The sequence below is a fragment of the Netta rufina genome (genome assembly GCF_964035555.1).
Source record: "Netta rufina genome assembly, chromosome: 8".
Lineage (NCBI taxonomy): Eukaryota > Metazoa > Chordata > Aves > Anseriformes > Anatidae > Netta > Netta rufina.
In genome coordinates this window covers 11,992,130-12,012,684 of record NC_140131.1, presented here as the reverse complement: position 1 = coordinate 12,012,684, position 20,555 = coordinate 11,992,130, and the positions used below count along the sequence as shown (strand labels likewise).

Genomic DNA, 20,555 nt, shown 5'->3' with positions numbered 1-20,555 from the left:
CTATTTTAATTGACAGGGTTATTTTGTCCTTTCATGGGATGAATTAATTATGACAGTTAATCTTATTACCACAAAATAGCTTTAAGGTACATAATTATTCATGTGAAAGACTATGAAAGTAAGTTTGTGTTAGACTTTCATGGAATGTGGGCTTTATTAAAAGTAGCTCCGTTAAATGAGGGTTGCTTCGCTAGCAGTAGAAACATAATGAGAAATCAGATATTGGAAGTTTAAAGAGCATACAGTAGTAAAGAAATCCAGATTTTGGCATAGCTGTTAAGCACTGCTACAAGAGAATACAAAAGAATTCAAAGCCTGTTAGGTATGGAACACAATCTCATGAAAGGGAATGACTGATGCACATTGCAGAGGACTGCGCGAGGTGTTTCATGTTGCAGTGTGAATATCCAGCTGATTGGAACTTCCAAATATGAATTAGAAAATTTCGGAAATTGTAACTGTAAATCAGGGATCTAGAAAAGTGATGGACAAAAGTCATTTGTATGAGTGAGTAGTTTTATTTAGTATTTCCATTTCTGCTGATTCCAATAGCTGAGAAGAAAGATGGTAAGAAATCTTCAGATGCCCCAAGCTAGAGCTGCCTTCTCCCCACTTTAAATACTCACTCCCAAATATCTTCTGGACTACTATCCACAACATACTTAGGTGCACGAAGTCATACCAGACCTCCTCAAGAGTAGAAACTAGGCTTTAGCACATCACAGAACTTTTCATATAGCATCAAACCCTACATGGAGTACTTACAATAAATGAATCTCCCATAAAATTAGTAGCCCAAAAGAAAAAAGAGAAGGAAGCAAATGGAAGATTTCCTTCTTTTTGACACAGACACGAGACTGCACCTTTCCATGGTCAGTCTTAGTTCTTTAAAGAAACTGTGGCTGAATAAGTGCAGCCTCACTGCAAGGGAAGGATGTGAAAGCTACTGTGACCCCACCAGGCGTGGGGTTTCTCACCTGTTTAGTTCCACTAAACTGGGCAGGCTTCAGCAGTCAGTTCCTTTTTAAGAAAAAGTGAAAGCATACCCTGGGCTGAATTCTTTAAGATTCTCATTGTAAAATGAGGATAATAATGAGGTACAGCACAGTAAATGCTTTGAGAAATTAATTAATTAGGCTTTTAATTACTCCCTATTGCTTTTTAAAATGGAAAGGTCTCTACAGGAGTTAAGTATTGTTGTTCTTATTTTTTGACTAGTAACAGTAACAAAACAAAAGACAGTATCAGAATCTTAAGAACTAAAGCTATTTATTCTGACACGAGCTTTTGTAATTTGAAATACATTTCATTCACTGAAATAAAATGCAATGGAAAATAATGGTTTAAAAGTCGTAGTTCATGAAACTTAGTTTCAAAGGAAGTATTGTCAAAAAGGTTTTCTGAAGTGGAAGAAAATGTAATTCAAGCGTATTTGAGGTAGGAATACAAAATAGATTCATGATTATGTGATGCCTCTATGAACTCCTCTCCTACCTACAGAATACTCTTCATCATCAGAAAGTATCTTGAGACCATTTAATAAACACATCTCTACTTAGTTTTAGATGTATGAAAGGGTAATATCTCTTCTACATCCACAGGTCTACAGACATAATAGCACTTACTATATTTCTCTGACATGCATTTATAACCTTCAGGGTAAACCCTTGAAATGCTATTGATATTTCATTCCTGATTTCATGAAACACTGCTTCCATTTACCTCAACTGCACCCACCTGCAAAACATGCTTATAAATAAGGTGGAATGTAACAGCCTGGTGTGAATGCATGGATGTCTGAGGTTATTCCTGTGCTAGTATAGATAGCTTGCTATGTAAATATGAGTACATGTTGCTCTTTTTCTAGCAATGGAAATGATTTTTTATGACTTATCTGAAAACAAAGTTATATTTTATTTTTTTTAAACTCAGAATAACTGGTGTTGATTTTAATGACTAGGAACTGCTTTTTTTCTTAAACCTGGCTTATATAAATGGTTCTCTGTGTAGGGAACCAGCACCGATAGAACTGGATTCCTTCATGCTGATTTTTCTTAACACACTTACATTATGTTGAAGGTAGAGGGTCTTACTCATATCTAAGGGAACCAAATTTAACCACTTACTAATTGGGATTTGGCAGAAGGGAAAATCTTGGCCTATGGGAACAGGTAGGTTTCTGTTTTTTCACAACTTTCTGAAATTTAACTGAGACAAAAAGCATATGGCATCAACTTAAAATAACGCTGGTGGGTAGGAAATGTTCAATCCTCTCGTTCTTTTAGAATAGTATTTACTAGTAAGGAAAACTTACTCTCTGTGGGTCTAAATCTCCTTCCTAAAGCAGTACAAAGAGTAATTCCATTCAAGTCAGTGCTCAAGTCCATTCAAGTGGTGTTATTGATGGAAAGCAGTGTAAGTAGAAAGATACTCATCTCTCTGGGGATATGTTCTACATCTCCTCTTGTTACTGAGAGTAGTGTGGTTGTTTGCTATAAATTAGGTGATTACGCTCTCTGTCATTATTCCTCATTAGGCAAAAGATGAACATGCGTTGTTTCTTAATTCCTGGTATGTTCTGTTAGATACTCATGAGAAAACTTAACCGACAGTTAACAAACAATCATCATTAATTCAACAGTGCATTCTATTCCAATTGGTAAAGGTTACCAGCAAGTTTATGTCCATTGTAAGGGCGCTCTCCATTGTAATTACTGATTTGATTTTTATAATTCTATCTCTGCTGGGTTACTATACTGTTTTAATAGTTTTTTTTCTTTTAAAAGACCAAAGTCGTGTATTGTATTGTCAAAGAATGAATCCTGAAAATAGGTTTTTTTCTGGTAACCACTTCTGAACCATATTCATGCTGTCTGACAATAAGCTCACAGCAAATTGCCCAGACTAGGTGATTAGGCCCTGTAGTAATTGATTAAGAGGCAGGTGCCTTTAGGAAGGACTAATGCAGTATTTCCCCTGTGTAAGAAAGCTAACCAAAAGGAATCCCTAGCTGTAAATACTAATGTTAATGCTACAAAGAGAGTTTGAAGCAGATCCCAGGTTCAGAACTGCTCAGCAGGCGTCTTAATCCTTTCTGAATACAGAATATTAGGTCCGTTCCTGAGAGGTAAGGACCAACAGTGGATGAGCTCCCATTTGGCTAGTAGGGAAGAATCTTTACCCAGAAAAATAGTAAACGTGATTTTACCCAGCAGGAAGAAATTTGAACCGTTGCTTGCTTTCCCCAAGAGAGTGTTTTAGCTACCAGGAGAGAAAACAGACAATGATAAGACCATTCTACAAGGCTTCCCGTTCAGACTTGACTTTAAGAAAGTAATTTAAAGCTCACAGGGCCAAAGAGAATGAATGAAAGGAAACACAGCAATGCAGCCTGCTGTTATGGTACACTCCTAACCCTCGTACAGATGACTGGGTACATTTGGAGGAAGGGAAATAGAAATTGAAGAAGGAATGCAATGAAGAAGACATATAGACGATGATGTGGAAAAAACATATTTGCTGGAACAAAAGCCTATTGCAAAGGACAGATTCTCTCCCCTTCAGGTGATTATCAGAAGGGTTTCATTCCTTTCATTAGTTGTTCTGAAGCTCATGTTCTTGAACAGTGACAAAGCAGATTTTCTATGAGAAGCTCTTTGCTGAGCATGAGCTTGGCTGTTGGACTGCCATATCCGGGTTGGCCACAAACACCTATGTCAAGCTTTTGAGGTGACTTAGCAGGCATCATTTCTGCTTGGAGGTTTAAGTGTCAGACTTGGAGGAATAGTGCTACTTTCCTGACGCTGTGAGAGGAGAAGTCAGCTCTTCCAAACAGCCTATACTGTTCCTTCTACACAGCCTGTTTTACTTCAGCACAATTATTTTACACAGTAATTTCCATAAGGAATATATCTGGGAGTTAAAAAGTAAACTTGAATCACAGCTGAGATAATTTCTACAAAAATATTTTATTAGTAGTAATCATTAATTTTACCAGTTCCCCATTTTATTTCACTGTTAGTGAACCTCACAATTAATATGTTTTAAGCAAACTTCATCTCTACTTACTTATTCTACTAAAATGAATGGTGTTAATGGTGGTGAAGAAATTACTGAAATCAGAAGGAAAGTTATGCATGAATGACTGAAAATGGAAAAACAAACAAACAAAAAAAACATTCCACAAAGCAGTAATTGAAATTAACTGGTAAATACTGAAGTGAGAAATCGTTTCTCCTGGGATGAGAGAAACTTATCACCATGTGAGGGATTACACACAAAGTCAAACTGCTGCTGCTTCTTCACAAGTCATTTGAGTTCAATACACCAGTCAGAGACATTTCATTGCTGTGCTACCAGAGAGGAAGAGATTTAGCATGCTTGAGCATGCTGGTACTGTAGGTGACTTGCTGAATTTCAAGCTGACAGGTTAATGGTAAGTAAACCATTTTCTCCTTGGCATTTTCGAAAGTGTGCTTGGAATCTAAACACCTTTCTTGTATTTGCACTCAGCAGAGATAATGGATACCTTAGAAGTGTCTGCTTCAGGGTAGCTATATGTACAGGCTCAAACTGAAAAGATAAATAAATAAAACAGTATTAAAGCAGCACTACTACCAATCAGAATGAATTTTAAAATTATCAGAATCCAGCAATTATCAGGCATTTAAAACAAATACATAATCTGTAAGTTCTGTTTGCTTCTAAGACATTAAAATTCATGTTTTCTTTTTTTTTTTTTTTTTCCTTCATAACCATGAGCACTTGAAACTTCGTTTTAAAGCGAGAGCTGAGATTCTCATAATTGTGTGACTTTTATGTTTTCATGTGACTTTAAGTTTTTATGAACAGTACCACTATCATAAACGTTGGCAGTATTGATTCTGCTTTCTGGAATTAACAAACGGGAGACTCAAATTCTGGCAAGAATTAAAATCTGACAAGAATCCAAAACTTTCAGTGAGAGAAGTTATATGTTATATATTCACAGAATCATAGAATATCTTGAGTTGGAAGGGACCCACAACGATCATCGAGTCCAAATCCTTCAGTCTTCAAAGGTATAATTAAAAGAAAAAAGATACAGGCTTGGTTTCAACTCAGATAAGAATTTCACATAAAATTAGGTTAACTTCTCCAATACTCATGGCTATGAGATCTCACAGGCTAAAATGAGTAACTGACCATTAAGAAATGAAACTGGTGTAAGTATGGCAGAGCTGCTGCTGGCTGCTAAACACTGCTGAAAATCTGAAAACATCACTGATGATAGTCTTAAGACTATTTTTCTGCTTGAAATATATGGATGATAGGAACAGTGATATTAACAAAACTCAATAAAATAGAAAAAATAATGTTTTAATTCAAATGTAAAATTCCTCAGATGTGTAAAGTGCTTTTCATCCACTTACTGACATTATTGCTTGAAAGCAGGGTTTGTTCCTTCTGGTTTCTAGATCTGAGCAGGAAGAAAAATATTGTGTTTCTGTGAGTATTGCAAATGAAACATTGGTTTATCCTAGGCACTTTAGTCATTGGGATGCGATGTGTTTTTAATACAGTTCTGCCTAGCAACACTTGGAGTACTGACTGGCCAAATGGGAGCCTGGCAACATAATAAGAAAGGAATCATAATCTTTTAACTATATGTATGTTTGGGAATGTTAGCATAAGTTGGTTCGCTTTGACTCATTTATCTAAGAATAACATTTTTTTCCAGAGAAAAGTTTAGCTTCTGGATTAGTTAACGGGATAAAAATGTGCTGGTAGTACCAAGAGCAATTACAAGTGAAGTTCAACAAGAATTCTTTATAATTGTGTGTTTCTGTACTAGATATTATATAGGACAAGTATTGTAACTAGAGTTCAGACATATAAGTTTTCATTTACCTTTTTCAGAAACCAAAGAGACGATGAAAGCTCAAATAATGTCGGGTCTCAATAACAGCTGTCAGCCATAAAACTGAAGGAATCATTTGAGCATAAATAGTTTCTGTTAAAGATGCCTGCAGACACCGTACAGTCAGAATCTGTGTGTGCTTGCAGAAGAAACCACGCACCTTAGCTGACCTTCCCCTTTTCCGCTCACTATTCATATGGTGAGCCATTTCCAATATAAATTAATTTATCTTCACAGTAACTCAGCCCAGTTCTTAATAGTGAAATCAATGTAATAATATGTACAAAATAGTTCGGTAAATAGAGTTCAAGGAATTATAGTGCTCAGGAGCAAGTTGGATGTTATGCCCTTCATGCTTCACCTTTCAGTTCTTTAGCATCCACTATCCACAACATGCATTGGTGGAAAATGGGGAGACGGCGTGGCTTAGACCACAAATATATGGAACAACATACAAGTAACATAACAATATAAACTACTTATGATTAATAAAGACCAGATGTGTTCTCTTGAATTATAATTATGTTCGGTTTTGGCAGCCTGCTTTGTTTATAGACCTCCTATGCTCATGTCTCTGTTTGAGCCTTAGCTACTCTCTCAATATCTTGTATTACTCAGCTCTAGTTCCATGCAGTGCAATAACTTGTCCTTCACATTCTCCCCTGCAATTTATTTTTGGTATTGTTGCATATATTTGTGGAGATCTTTTCTGTCTGTGTAAACAAGGGCAAAGGAGAAAGGCTATACAGTGGAAAATGATACTTGTAAAAGAATACTTCTTTGCTTATTTCAAGCTTTCATAGGATTACTAATGAATACGCATCCCAACACACTCAAATGACAAAGAATAAGTGAATAGTCACCCTTGTCCCTGCTGCTCATTCCTCCCACTGAGAGGAGGGGAGGAATTTCCTATTCCTATTTCCTATATGGCTGAAAGAACTGAGAAGGCCAACTTTCTCTGTTTAACTATATACAAATTTCCATCATTATTTTAATGTACATCATAAATTCCAAAAGTGTTCTAGCTGCTTTACAGAACAAATAATAATGTAAAATCACTGTTCTAAAGGATACAATTTCATTTTGGAACCCCTGTAACCAAAACAATCAGCTGCAAAGGGATCATGCAATGAGGGAAAAGTTAAATCAGTAATAACTCCTACTTCATCTGTCTGTGTATCTTTTGACACTTCCCCTAAATGTAACCTTTAAAATGGCTTGTGTCATACAAATGCATCTGCTGTTTTCAGGTACATAGCATGCAAAGGTCTTAAAGTATGTGTCTGTATCAAAACTGATGATAACAATAATAAGAATCAATTTTTATTCACAACTTTTTATCAGCACATTTCAGTACTCTACAGGGGATGTCTTTGTATGAATAAGGCCTATTAATTACTGAATAAAGGGATTTGACTATTTGCATTTTGTAAGATTTCACTATTTTCTTCGGAAGGATGTCCCATTGCTTAATAGTTCTAATTAAAAAAGTGTCTTACTATTTAATCAAAATTTTCGTTTCTAAAATTTCAATCAATTATTTTTCATCTTGTCACTTTTGTCTAATGAGACCAATTCTGTACCTTCCTCATTATAAATTATGAATGGCTTCTACACACTGCTAGCAAAAAAGCTATAGCATTTCTAAACTGTGGAAAACAAACACAGCATCTTTAATTGCAGTCCTACACAAATTATCACAACAGTTAATCAATGAATTCTCCACAACTCAATTGCATTTCCCATTGAGGGATCTCCGTGTTGCTCAGAAATACTAGCATGTTTAATGTAAATAATCTGACATGCCATGGATTACTGTCAGCCTCATCCTGTGAGGGAAGACAAGTACCACATCTGCTGATAGTTCCTTTGCCTTATTACAAGACATCATCATGTAAATAGCATTATGGTTTACTAGTCAGGATTTTAAAGAAACAGTAATCGTTTTATTTCTGTAAAATATAAAGCTAATATGAAATACTGGATTAAAAAGGTGTTGTACATTGAAATACATGCATCCTTTTTCTGCATTTACTTCCATGGCCTTAGATATGCTCATATAAGGGGTCAGCTGCAAGGATAGGTGAAAGAGGGGGGTAGCCTAAACAGAACAAATTTTCGTTCCTGTGCTCCTATAAAACCTCTGTGGTTCCTTTCCCTCCCCATACTCATTTCAGAGCAGGTAAGATTGAAAGGTGGCCCTATATGAAGTGCTGTGCAATTTTTTAATTTATTTTTTTTTGAGGGACTCAAATAGTCATCTATCTTTCAGGCAGAACCAGGCATCGAGGAGGAAGATTTAGCAAATCCCATTAGCCTAAAAATGAACAAACTGAGAATACAGTCAAGTCTAAAATGGCTAAATCCATTCTCTCTTTTCTCTAGAAAAGCAAGACTAATCTACAGCATCCTTGACATGGAACATACTAAAAAGGAGCCCAAATCAGAATATCTATCATCCATCTTTCTATCAGTCTTTTTTTCATGCAGTTTTATACAGTGAACAAGGGCTAACCATACTGGCAGAGTGGAATCTTTCATATTAAATTTGGAAATACTAGAAAAGCATATTTGAATGATGCAATGGGAGGGCTCAACCATATATGAAACATATTGTTAATCTTTCTCCTCTTCCACGGTGTGCTTTGCAAGAGATTCTTCTACTACCTCCTCATCTCTGCTTCTCAGTTGGATTAGTAATGGATCCTATGATGGGTGCTCAGATGTTTTTTAACCATTTTTCCATTGTAGAGGGACAATCTGCTAACTATAAGCATTTAATAATTTAGCTCCTGTCAGTTCTTACATTCTTACATCCCCCATTATTTCGTCAACCACAACATCAGTGCAAAATTAGAAACCAAGAAATGCTCTTAAGTCATGCTATCACAAAATATACCAGAGATAAAAATGAGACAAGGAAATGACGATTAAGCCTAAATTCCTGCTCTCTGTTTCATTTATAAAGTAGTTAATCTTCCCTTTTGTTAATTACAAGGAGATATAACTGGCAGTCATTGGCTCTTTTCTATAATAACTATTTTGTCTGTTTCCTTTAATTTCCTCAACTCAGTCTTTTAAATTTTGCCCAGAATACCTTACAAAAGCACATTAATGAAATGCCTTATTAGTTGCTTGCTTTTGTTACTTCTGCCTCGGCAATGCCACTTAGATTTCAAAGTACAAAAACGGCAGTATGCTAGCGATTGGGAAGTACTTTGAAATGCTCTGCTTGAAGGGTGCTCTGAAAATTCAGCACTGAAACTGCAACCTTTACTTGTGACCACAACCATTACGTTAACGGCACTCGGTAAGAAAATTATGTAATCTGTTTGTTTTTCCACTGAAATTAAGTATTTTTAGACGAGTTTAAAATATACACAGGAAAACAACATCTGAATAGAACTCAGAAATACAGTTTTAGCTGACTATATCTTAGAACTGCAATTCATAATAACCAAAATGACCTAAAAAGTGCATTTATGGTTTAGAAAACCTTGCAAAACAGGCAATTTTAACTTTCATTTTATTCTCATTTTTTTCAATGCACCGTTATAAACTTGATTTAAGTACGTTTCTCTTAATATACAGTAAATTGAACAAATAGATGCAGATAATGTTTTCCTCCTTTCTAAATAACTAATAAATGAAAAATATTACTTGTTAGATTTCATTAATTTTCTTCTTCATCTTGAGAGGATTTTAATTACTGAGATAGGAGACTTGGATCATTGTTTATGTTATCACACCGCCTTTTTACAAAATACTCTGGTTTCACACTCGATAACATAAACCAAAAGAAGAACCTTTTGTCAGTCTGTAATTACGTATTTGCAAACACTCAAAGAGCAATGCTCAGTTAGAAATAGCATCTTTCTTGGAATCTGCCTGCTAATTTCAAGAAGCTTAGATGTTACAGAGACATATAAGTAGTTATAAGAATAAAACCAAAGTCTTACTTGGTCCTCAAAGGAGATTGCCTGGGCAACGTCTCTGGGAAATCCATCGATCACTATACCTTCTTCATCAGGAATCTGCATTAATCTCTGCTTGATCTCAGTTATGGTCGTTTCCTTTCACATAGAAAAGTTATTTATTCAGGATTATAAAGAAGGTTTTCTTGTTGGTACACATTAATACAGCATGTACAAATCCTGAGAAAGTAAACATTAACACAGGATAGGCTTAACTTTGCTGTACCTGAGGGGCCAGTTCTCCTGTGGTAATTATTTTGGCAATTAGACTCCATTTTCTATTGCTGCTTGTGCTGTGGATCTTCTTCCTTAACAATTCACCAACTGATATGTAGTTAAATCCATAGCGTTCTGCTATTTTCAAACTCTGTGTTCCTTTACCACTTCCTGGGCCACCTATTGTTAAGTATAAGCAAAACATTAAATTAAACTGCCTGAAGTACCCAGTCATATGTGAAATCTCTGTTATCAGCACCAATCTTCAAACTATTACCAGAACAATTCTTGCCATTGCATGACTTGTTACTGCTCATTAGAAATGGGTCTCATTTACCTGATTATACAGGTAACAGTTTTTAAAAGTAAAAAAAGAATACAAATCTACTTGTGAAAAAAAAAATAAAAAAATCTTTTGGGCTTGACTTCATTCTAAAGCTGTTTCTGCAAGGGAGTTTACTTGATTTGTAGTAGAAGGAGACACAAGTGAACTGGTCTCCTCTTGAACTCTTTGAATCCAAAGGTAGAGAGAGCCAAATTGTCTGAAGTGTTTATTCATGACAGAATCACACCTGGTGAAATAAGCCAGTGAAATCAATGGACTATTCACAAAATGGAACGAATACAATCTTCTCTTAAATGAGTTTGCATGAGTTTCTGAGGTTTTCTAATTTTAAAATACAGAAAAATATTAAATAATCAGCTGAGATGTTTCCATAGTGATTTGGTACATTGATTTTTATTGAACCATGCATACTTCCGATATTGATGCTTGAAGCATCTGACAGAGAAGCAATTTGTTGGATTCAGATTGCTGGACAACCTGAAGAATACAGAGACCCTGGAATTTAGCACAGGAATTAGTATCAAAATCACAGAAAACAGCCACGCTAGATAGTAGGGAATGCTGAAGTGAAGGTTGGCTTCAGCAGAAGCAAGAATACATGTATAAAAAAATCAGAACAGGTCTAAACTAAGAGGACATGTTATGATGTGAAGAACAGAGGAACTAGAATCCAGTGTGTCAAAATACGGAATGGTTTTGATAGAATAAATATTTATGTATAGAAAGGTGTGTTTTACTGAATAGCATAACAAAGCAAAAACAAAATAAATGTTATGGTATTAATTCCCAAACTAACTAGTTGGAATTTTATTTCAACAGACAAAGAATGAGTGTTATTAAAAATATAGTATACATTTCCTGTGAACTTTAAAAAATAGAGCAGTGCAGTGAAAGCAAATATAGATACAATGAGCTGCCTGTTAGTAATAATACAACTCTTTCCTTTGTTATCTGTATCATTCCCATAAGTAGCTTTTATGTAATTAATACAGATTTGATGGCAGAATAAGCTTTACAGTATTTCTCCCTACATGGTTATGTGTAACCAGGTTCAAACCTGTATTCAGCATTACATGCCAGAGAGCTTTCAGCAAAACCAGCAGCCACTAGCAGCTCTTCTGGTCCCCTGACCCTGGTAACTCTCTGCCTTGCCCTTGCAGCTCAGATCAGGACCCACTTGAAAAGGATGTGCAGGGAAATGTAGATATTGTTGAAGTATTCCTTAAGCCTTAACCCAGCCTACAGTTTAGTTACACCCTTGGGTAGAGAATTCTTTATCATTACCCAATTAAATAAATAATGCTTAAATCAAGCCAGGTTAAAATAATATATTAAAATAATATAAACAATACAAATATAAGCATCTGTACATCCAACTTGACGATGTTCAAATTGCCGATGTTCATAAAACACACAAGCAAAGATGTGAAAGAAAAACTGTCTTATCTCTATACAATAGGATTCCAACAGAAAAATACTTTCCCCTCACCAAGTTCACTTGCTGTTTGTCCCTAACAAGGCACAAACTTTGTCTCTTCTTTTGGCAGATTGTGTTAGCCTTTACAGCTATTCTTGAATTTTAAGTCTTCTAGGTGACCTAGATGGACTTTTTTCAGCTATTCTCTTCATTAGAATAAAGGATGTTTCCCTTTTGTAGATCTGCAAGCATCTGTTATACCAGGAATCACCTCCTCCACTCAAGTGCCTACAAAGCAACTCTGCTTTGGCTTTCCCTCTGATGGCACACCCAGCCTTCCCCACGACAAACACATTTCAGCAAACCTTTTGTTCTGTTTCACTCCTACATCAAAAATGTACCTGATATAAATGTTCAAACAAGATAATTCTATGTCATTTATGGTTTATTAGAGGCTCTCGGTAATCTGGGATGATAGTGGGTTTGCAGTAATTGATTTCCAGTGCAATTTTTCTTAAGTAGATGAAAACGAGAGCACAAAGAGGTGCTGCTAATTGCCAGATGATTGCTGCTGGTGTGCATGGAATAGATTTTGCCAGGTGTAAAAGTATGATTACTACTAAATACAAGAATGTTGACTCACTGTCTAAAGGTTTCCACAAGCAGCTTTCTATATACACAAAGCCACATATTGCAATCTAGTGAGCATAACTTAATTTGTATTATGCAATATATGTGTGTGTTTACACAGGTAACATTTATTTCTGTGTATTTATGTGGCTTTATTTATTGGCAATAGTACTACCGGATAAAAGGAGCAGTAGGTTGTGACTATGCTTCAAAGCAAAGGGTTTATAAAACTTACCGGAGCCAACACTGTTCTTAATTCTTGCAGATATAAAACTTCCTTTCAAGGATGAAAATTCAGTTTATTTCCCTGGAGATGCAAGACCAGTTTGGAACAAACTATCTTGCATTCCAGAAACAATAAAGATGCAAAATACATATAGCTCATATGTAGAAAATTAGAAATGGTAGAAAATTTGGTAACAAGGAAAATAGCGCATGCATTCCAGTAAAGATACAAAAGGTGCCAGAAAAATAGAACTGTTTCTCAAAAAAAGCATCTGTCTCTGCAAAAGCCTAAAATAGCTGAAAAAATATCAGTAAAACTTTTTAAAATCAAGGAGTAGACTTCATTTCTGAAGAAGAAAATGAGAGCTTGTCTTTGCCATTAAAGAAAAGCAGAAAAAAAAAAAGGCATAGATTGGCACTTCTGTTCATTCAATTTATATTTGCAAGCATAAAAAGGGGAAAATATTTCCTTTAATGTTCATAAACTTCTCATATATTGTGTTTTTCTCAATCCCAAAAATGTCCCTTTATAGCAAGCTGGGATTATCCATTTATGATCTAATGCTGAATTTAGGTAATAAAAGAAGAGAAAAGTGGTAGCACAAAACTACATCCCACAGCAAGTCATTATAATTTATTGAACTTTGTATCCATTTTTGACTCTGATAAATTATATTGCCAAACTGTTCACTAGAAAGGAAAATCAAATCACTTTTGTTTTTCATTCTTTTCACTTATTCTGAGATTATACATTATTCAGGAAGAGCGTGATGATTATTTTAAGTATTTCGTAGATGTCTAGACTAAGGAATGTTCATTGCATCTAAAATTATGTTTTCTAAGTGTTTTAAGTGATGGTTTTTGTGCCCCAAATGTTTTACTAAAGCAGTTGTTTTAATTTAGTTTTCTCAATGGAAGTTCAAACTTTTGGCTTTGCTTAAATTGTAAATTCCAGTTAAATTTGTGTAATAATAAGATTTCTGAAAATATCTGCAATTTTAAAATCTAGCTGTGGACTGGATTTAAAAAATAAAAGGATCATCTGAATACTGACAGTTTGGTCTTTGATCTATCCTTTATATTTTGCTTATAAAAGGATATTTTTCATTAAGTGCAGTTTAAAAACATACTGCAGAATGGAGCTAATGACATGAGGTAATTCATTTTATAAGATCCTTGTATTCAGGCTGTATCAATAGTAAAAATGCATTTTTTGAAGTATGTTAGAAAGCACATTTTTAAAATGCAATGTAGTTTTCTATTGTTATAATGCCTTAGAAGCTTAATTTTCCATTGATTCAGAGGTGTGCCATCCTGGAAGATTTCATATGATCTTTCTAAAGTCTAGTCACGTACTCACTTTGCAGCTTTACATTTCATCAGAAGACTTCTCAGCAAACACAGAAAAAGAACAAAAAACCCACCTTTTTGACTTACTTTTTGCCTTGAAGCTACTTGGTTCATTATATGAATGATATATTTCATAAAACATGGAGGTTGTAAAAACCTTTATGGAAGCATGAATGAGATCTTGGGCTAGTGTATTATTAAAGTTCAGAAATATGTGAAGCAGAAGACAGTTTTTTAACTTCTGTTCATTGCAGTCTCCAACAGTGAATGGGGCTAGTATTGTCCTAGTTAGGCAGTATGGTGAATTATGGCCAGTTAGACATATCTACCTTCTTAACTGAATGCTTAGCTGGCACTTTATGCAAACTGAAAAGTATGCAACACATTTTTTGTGTATAATTTTTGTTTCTTGAAATTAATAGTTCACTTTTTTTCATTATCTCTCTTTAATGTAGTATATTAGTTACTCTTTTATACTTCCCATCTATGTTTTTATGTGCTTTCTCAATAGAAAGTTGAATTTGGATGAAATTTTCTTGACATTGTACAAAACTGTATTATAGCTGTTAAGCTTTATATTGATTTGTGTTTCTATCAGATCACACTATAATAGACAGATTCAGAGAAACTCAGTTGTAAAATAAACCTGAAATAGCTTTTGTGGGATGTTTACAATGTTCCCTGTATAAATGGGGGAAAAGAAAAGCTTTGTAAGATCCATGCTCTGTTCATTATATGCTGGTGTTCAAGGATTTCACGTCAAATACTCCTGCGCTCAGTTCCAGAGCTGAAAGCCAATCTCTCTTTCACCTAGATCAAATCTTGATTCATCACTCTACCGCAATACAGATCTCAATGCATAAGAGGCTTCTGTGGTGACTGAAAAGCAGCCAGTTTTTCTCCTCTGTGAAAAGGAAGGCTAGCTAATTAGTTAAGATGAAAGAAAGGCATGTGTTCTTTCTCCATCTAATGCAAACTTTATAGTTCAATGGTGCACGGAAAGATTTGCATGAAGAGAATTGTACTTCAGAAGCAAAAGATTAAGACAATTAAAATGCTTAAGCAATTCTTTTGGCATACTACAAATATCTAGAAAAATGATTGTTTTTCTGTTTTTAATATATTAATATCACATTTCTGAGAACTCCTGTTTGCAGAGCACACGCTGTTCTTAGAGATCCCACTGTATAGCACAGAGAAGACATTTCTGTTTTTTTTTTTTAACTATACTCTGTTATGGAGAAAATCTCTCTCTCTAAAATAAATAAGACTTTATAGGAAAAAAAAAAAAAGTGATTCTTGTCACCTGACACCTCTGTTGTAACTATTTAAACGGTGCAGAGAATCAGGCATTAAGCCTCAACGTAGAATCTGGAAAGACAACCATCCCAGATAACAATCAAAATTCAGAAAAAGAAGAAAGCATTGATTTAGCCTTAAACTGCAGCTGTCTCTTGATAAACAGAATGCTGGTCCAAGGCTGGAAAAGATGAGTTGCTTAGAAAGTACACTAAACAGCACACTAGAGGTAACCTGGGGAGAGAGCACAATTAACTAATGATAACTGATGGCTCATTCTCCCTGAAGATGGCACAAGATTCACTCACCAAATAGATCTAGGGATTAATTACAAGTGAGAGTATATGTTCACCCCAGATGTACTGATGTACTGATCTGTTTTCAAGGTTCTGAATACAGAGGACAACTGCTCCCTATCACCTTTTTGAGTGGGCTTATCCAATATTTTCAAATATCTTTTTTTTTTTTTTTTTTTTTTTTTGTGAGCAGCTTTGGGTACGTCTACCTTAAGTGTTTCAGTTCAGATCCAGAGGACCCTTTGGAAGAGCACTTTGGTTCACATGGTAGACCAATCATGAAATCAGTGAGCTGGGTTCACTTTACGTTAAATTGTACTGGTAGACGTGCTCCAAAAGTGTGAGCACTCCAACCACCAATGGGGATTCAAGCTACAGAATGTGACTGCAGATGCTCCCTCCAACTCCACTAAAATGCTAACACTTGGGATGTTGTGTCCTCAGCACTAACAATTTCACTTTCTGATACACTAATCGGGCTGCACAACTTGCTAAGGTAGACAAAAAAATGCATTTAAACACCTACAAGCATCCAATGTATTTGCAGTACCAAATACTAGATGAAGTAACACATAAAATCTTGTCAAATTGAGTCTGCTTTCATACCTATGACAAGGATAATTTTTGGTCGAGGTCTTGCAGGATCAAACACATCATACTCCTCGATTAGCTCAGCAGTTTCAGAAAGGTCAGTGTCACTTTCTATAGAAAACTGATGGATTGGAGGGAGTCGGTCATACCGTCGGTATGGGAAGTTGGAATTGTCAGGCATCACTGTAAAACAGTAAGACAAACTGGGAATTGTGGAAATATATAGAAAGCTGAAAACCTATTCTTTATACAGATTTAAATAAATGTAATAAGTAAAAGGCATAAAGACTAGCTTTTCTGTAATAAAATATATAATATATCCTAATTTTACAGTGTGCTCACTATTACTGTATTAATTATTCCTCACCTCTATTTAGCTGATTTATTAAATTGGAACCATTAGGAGTCAGTTCTCTTGGGTGTTTCTTTAAATTTATAAGCACTTCAGCTTTGCTGTGAAAATCTGCTCATGGCACCCAGAGTTTGGCAGTAGCCTGTGAGAAGAAAAACCTGGTATTGTGCAGACAGCCTGTACTGTTAAGCAGAACTCCTCTGGTGATACATGTTGTACATAGAGATAGAGTGGTATTCTTGCTAATTAGTTTAATGAACTGCTGGATGGCAAGGAAGAATAACTATGGAAACTGAAAGATAAGCTCATTATTCCTCGTTAACATTACAAATAAAATAATTACAGGTATTGGTATGACATTTGCTTAGGTTTTATGAGAAACACCTTTTTCTAAGAATTTATCATTTCCATCGTATTAAGTAAATTTGCATATAGCTCCAATAAAAAAGAAGGAACAGCATAAATCTAAGGAAGTTACTATGTATACTAACTTCCCACCCATACACACCCATAAGGACCAACCAAAAATATAAGCCAAATGTATTGTCAGCTTTGCCCCTATCTTTACAAGTATTTTAAGTAGGATACAAGAAATCTCTCCACTAATGTGTTAAATATTTACACAGCAAACATCCTTCATCAGGTTGCAAAATGATCACAACTTTCTCTCTTGCACAGAATCCAATATGGGAGGAGAGAAAACCAAATGCAAGAACCCAAGCAAACAGAATACTTAATCCTTCGCCAAAGGAAGATCAGAATGGGGCTTGATCTGCTATGAAAGTGAGTAAAAAATAGCTCAGTAGAGGATGTAAAATCTTCCACAGTACAGCAAATGTAAGTGTGTTCATACTTAATTCCTTACCATTTCTGAAAAAAGATCTCCTGGATTGTCCTCCATTGAGTGGAGGCAGAGTCTTCTTTTCTGGGCTGACAAAAGTGTCCCATTTCACTTTTTCTGCCCCTCCAAGCTCTTTCACCTTCTGCAAGCAGCTTTCCAAATATTCAATGGGGTCATCAGGTTTGTAACACATTAATCCATTCAACAGACTCTGCAATGTAAAATCGGACATACACACCACAATGATAGATGGCAGGAAAAAATGAGCACTTCTATTTTGAATTTTTGACCATACAGAGAAATCCTGTGTTCCTTGTATTCTCAGACTCTCCTATTCAAGCATGAGAGCAAGGCCTGCAAAATAACAAGATTTGAACTTGCTGGTGTCACAAAAATGGTTCAGAACAAGGGTGCTTGTGGCTATGTCTTTATTCTTGTCTGCTTGCATCAGAATAACAAGACCTACCACTGGCAGATGTATGCACAGCAATACATGAGCTAGATAAGCCCCAAAAGTTGCACACACAGTGTAGCCTACTAAAATACTGAAATGTATCTTTTCCTTAAAGACAGGTATTTTATCTGTATTGTTGAGCCAACACTTTCATAAATAATGAAAAAAAAAAAAAAAAAAAAAAACAAACTAAAAATCACGAGAAATGCTCAAATAGCATTGGAAAAAAAAGCCAAACCCGAAGTCCACAGGCACTTCCAGATTTAGCTGAGCAGAAATTCCTAGCCATTAGAAAATCCCTGTCTCCAGTATTAATTCTACACTCATTCTGCTAATGAGCGTTATGGGGTGTGTGGAAGAAGGAATGCCAGGCCCTCCTCTGACGCATGGGAATTGATTTTCCTTGACAAAGTGATACATAGGTCATCATCTCACCTCTCCACGAGACAACTGCATCCAACCTACTCTTAACAATACATGTGTCTGGGTGATTTCTCTTCCTTTGTGCTTTCCCTAATTTGTGTGCAAATACATGGAGGGTTGTAGTTGATACTAGTCATAAAGAGCTCTGATTGAGGCTTTGCTCAGTTATTTGTCATTATCTACAGTTTATACAATAATTGTTACTTACACAGATTTGTGTTTATAAAACAGTGTATCATTTATATGCATCTAGGTTCTTACGATATTACTTAACTGACCACAGCAACTAGGCAGATATTTTTGCAGATGTGCACCATTTTTTAAAATTTCCAGCACGAGCCTTACGCCTGTAGAGAAAAACAGTTTTATCTGCATCTCTTGCTAAACCATTCACATTTTAGATGTGCTAGTAAAACATTAGCATGGGCTGTGCCCTGTAATTTTCAAACACACGTAGAAAAATGTCTTGCTTCAGAACAGACCAGGGAAAATGCGTGTGTGTGTGTGTGTTTTATAGAGAGGCAAGGATGGCTGATTCTTAAAAAAAAAAAAAAAAAATCCACATTGCACGGGGAAGAAGTAATTACCAGCCATTAGCAGCAGGTAACTTGTAGGAAGCCAAACAAAACCTCTCTGAACAGTTGTGCGTTTTGCTTTTTTTTTTAAGAAAAAAAAATCCCCCAGCCCGAGGAAAAGCCCGAGACACCCCTCAAGCTGCCGGCCGCCTGAATTCCTGGGCAGGGCGGCAGCGGACTGGGGTCCCCTTGCCCTGCGGCCCCCCAAGTTCGCTCCCTCCCAAGGCAGATGAAAAGGGGACAACGGCACCCCCCGGGCCGGCTGCCCCGTCCTTCTAGCCCCCTTCAGCCCGCTCCCCTAAAGGGGTCCCGGTGCGGAGCATCCCCCCGAGCCCCCCCGGCTGCCTCCCCGCTGCCCCGCCTCACCTCGAAGAGCTGCGGGATCTCCCTGCGGGCCAGGTACTCCTTGGCCTCACCGGCGCTCATAGCGGGGGCGCGGGGGGGCAGCGCCGAGCCCCGAGCCCGGCACGGCACAGCCCGGCCCGGCACGGCCCGGCACGGCCCGGCGGTGCAATGCGGGAGCCTCAACGAGGCTCCTGCGGGCGGGCGAGCCGGGGCTGGGGGGGGAGGAGGGAGGCAGGCTGCCCGCCTCCCCGGCCCCGCCGCACGGAGCGAGCACGGATTTTTTTCCTTTCCCCCCCGCCCCAAAAATAAAAAAAAGGCGGGGAGGGAGGGCGGGCGCAGGCTGCCGGGGAAAGTTTGGGGGTGCCTGCGGGGAGGAGGCCGAGAGGAGGCGGTGGGGGGCCCCGCTGGGCTGCCAGCCGCTGGAGGTGCCCCCCGTGAGCCCCCTGAGGGGATGAGGGGAGCTGGGGGCAGCTCCCCAGGGTAACGCGGTTCCTGGCACCTCAGCGCGGGGTGCTTTGTACGCCTTGGGGTGTTGAGAGCCCACGGGCTGCCACCACCCCTGAGTGGTCATCGGGGTACAGGAAGGGACCCGAAGAGGTTTGGGGTCCGACCTCCTGCTCCCAGACCAGGCTGGTCGGGGCTTTGTCCGGTGTCATCCTGCAAACCTCCAAGGATGGAGACTGCACAGCCTGTCTGGGCAACCTGTGCCTGGCTGATCTCCTGGTGAACAAGGGTTTCCTCCTGTTCCATTAGAGCCTATCCTGCCTCAGTTTGTCTCATGACATTGCACCACTCTGAAGCGCCTGGCTCCATCTTCGTGGTAAACTCACAGGCACTGAGGAGCTGCTGCTGTCTCTCCTCTAAGCTGTCCCCAGGCTAAACAAGCCCAGTTCCCCCAGCCTCTCCTCAAGGGCAAGTGCCCCCTTCCCTGCCCATCTTTGTGGCTGTCCATAACCTCACTTCAATTTACCAACATCTTTCCTCTGGGGAGCCCCAAACTGGATGCAGGAGCAGATTTTAGATGTGCTCTGATGAGTGCTATCAAGGGGGTATCTCCTGCAATAGTCTGTGGCATACTGGGAGTCAGAGTAGATGATTTCAGTTGCTTAATTGTTCTACATCAAGTTTGATGTTCTAATTAGATGTTTGTTTGCTTGTTTGGCTTGTTTGTTTGTTTGATGCTGAGCTTTTCTAACACAACATCCATGTAGTTTCACTCATACACACCCTAACAGAAATAGGTTACATAACTGTGAGCTGGGCTTCCTGTAGCTTTGTACTGCCCGTACTTTGGATTGTCTTCTTAGGAGCCTTTTTGG

At 37.5% G+C, this 20,555-nt stretch overlaps 1 protein-coding gene across 1 annotated transcript in view; it reads right to left on the bottom strand.

The window, feature by feature from the left end:
- The window catches only part of AK5 (adenylate kinase 5), a gene marked incomplete at both ends in the record, with an annotated part of 92,446 nt that extends 73,129 nt beyond the window's left edge, over positions 1-19,317 (bottom strand). The window contains 5 exons of the mRNA XM_084291102.1: positions 9,862-9,975; positions 10,103-10,272; positions 16,262-16,429; positions 17,464-17,650; positions 19,258-19,317. Coding sequence (XP_084147228.1) covers positions 9,862-9,975; positions 10,103-10,272; positions 16,262-16,429; positions 17,464-17,650; positions 19,258-19,317 — 699 coding nt within the window. The remainder of the gene's footprint in view (positions 1-9,861; positions 9,976-10,102; positions 10,273-16,261; positions 16,430-17,463; positions 17,651-19,257) is intronic.
- Positions 19,318-20,555: the final 1,238 nt, after the last annotated feature.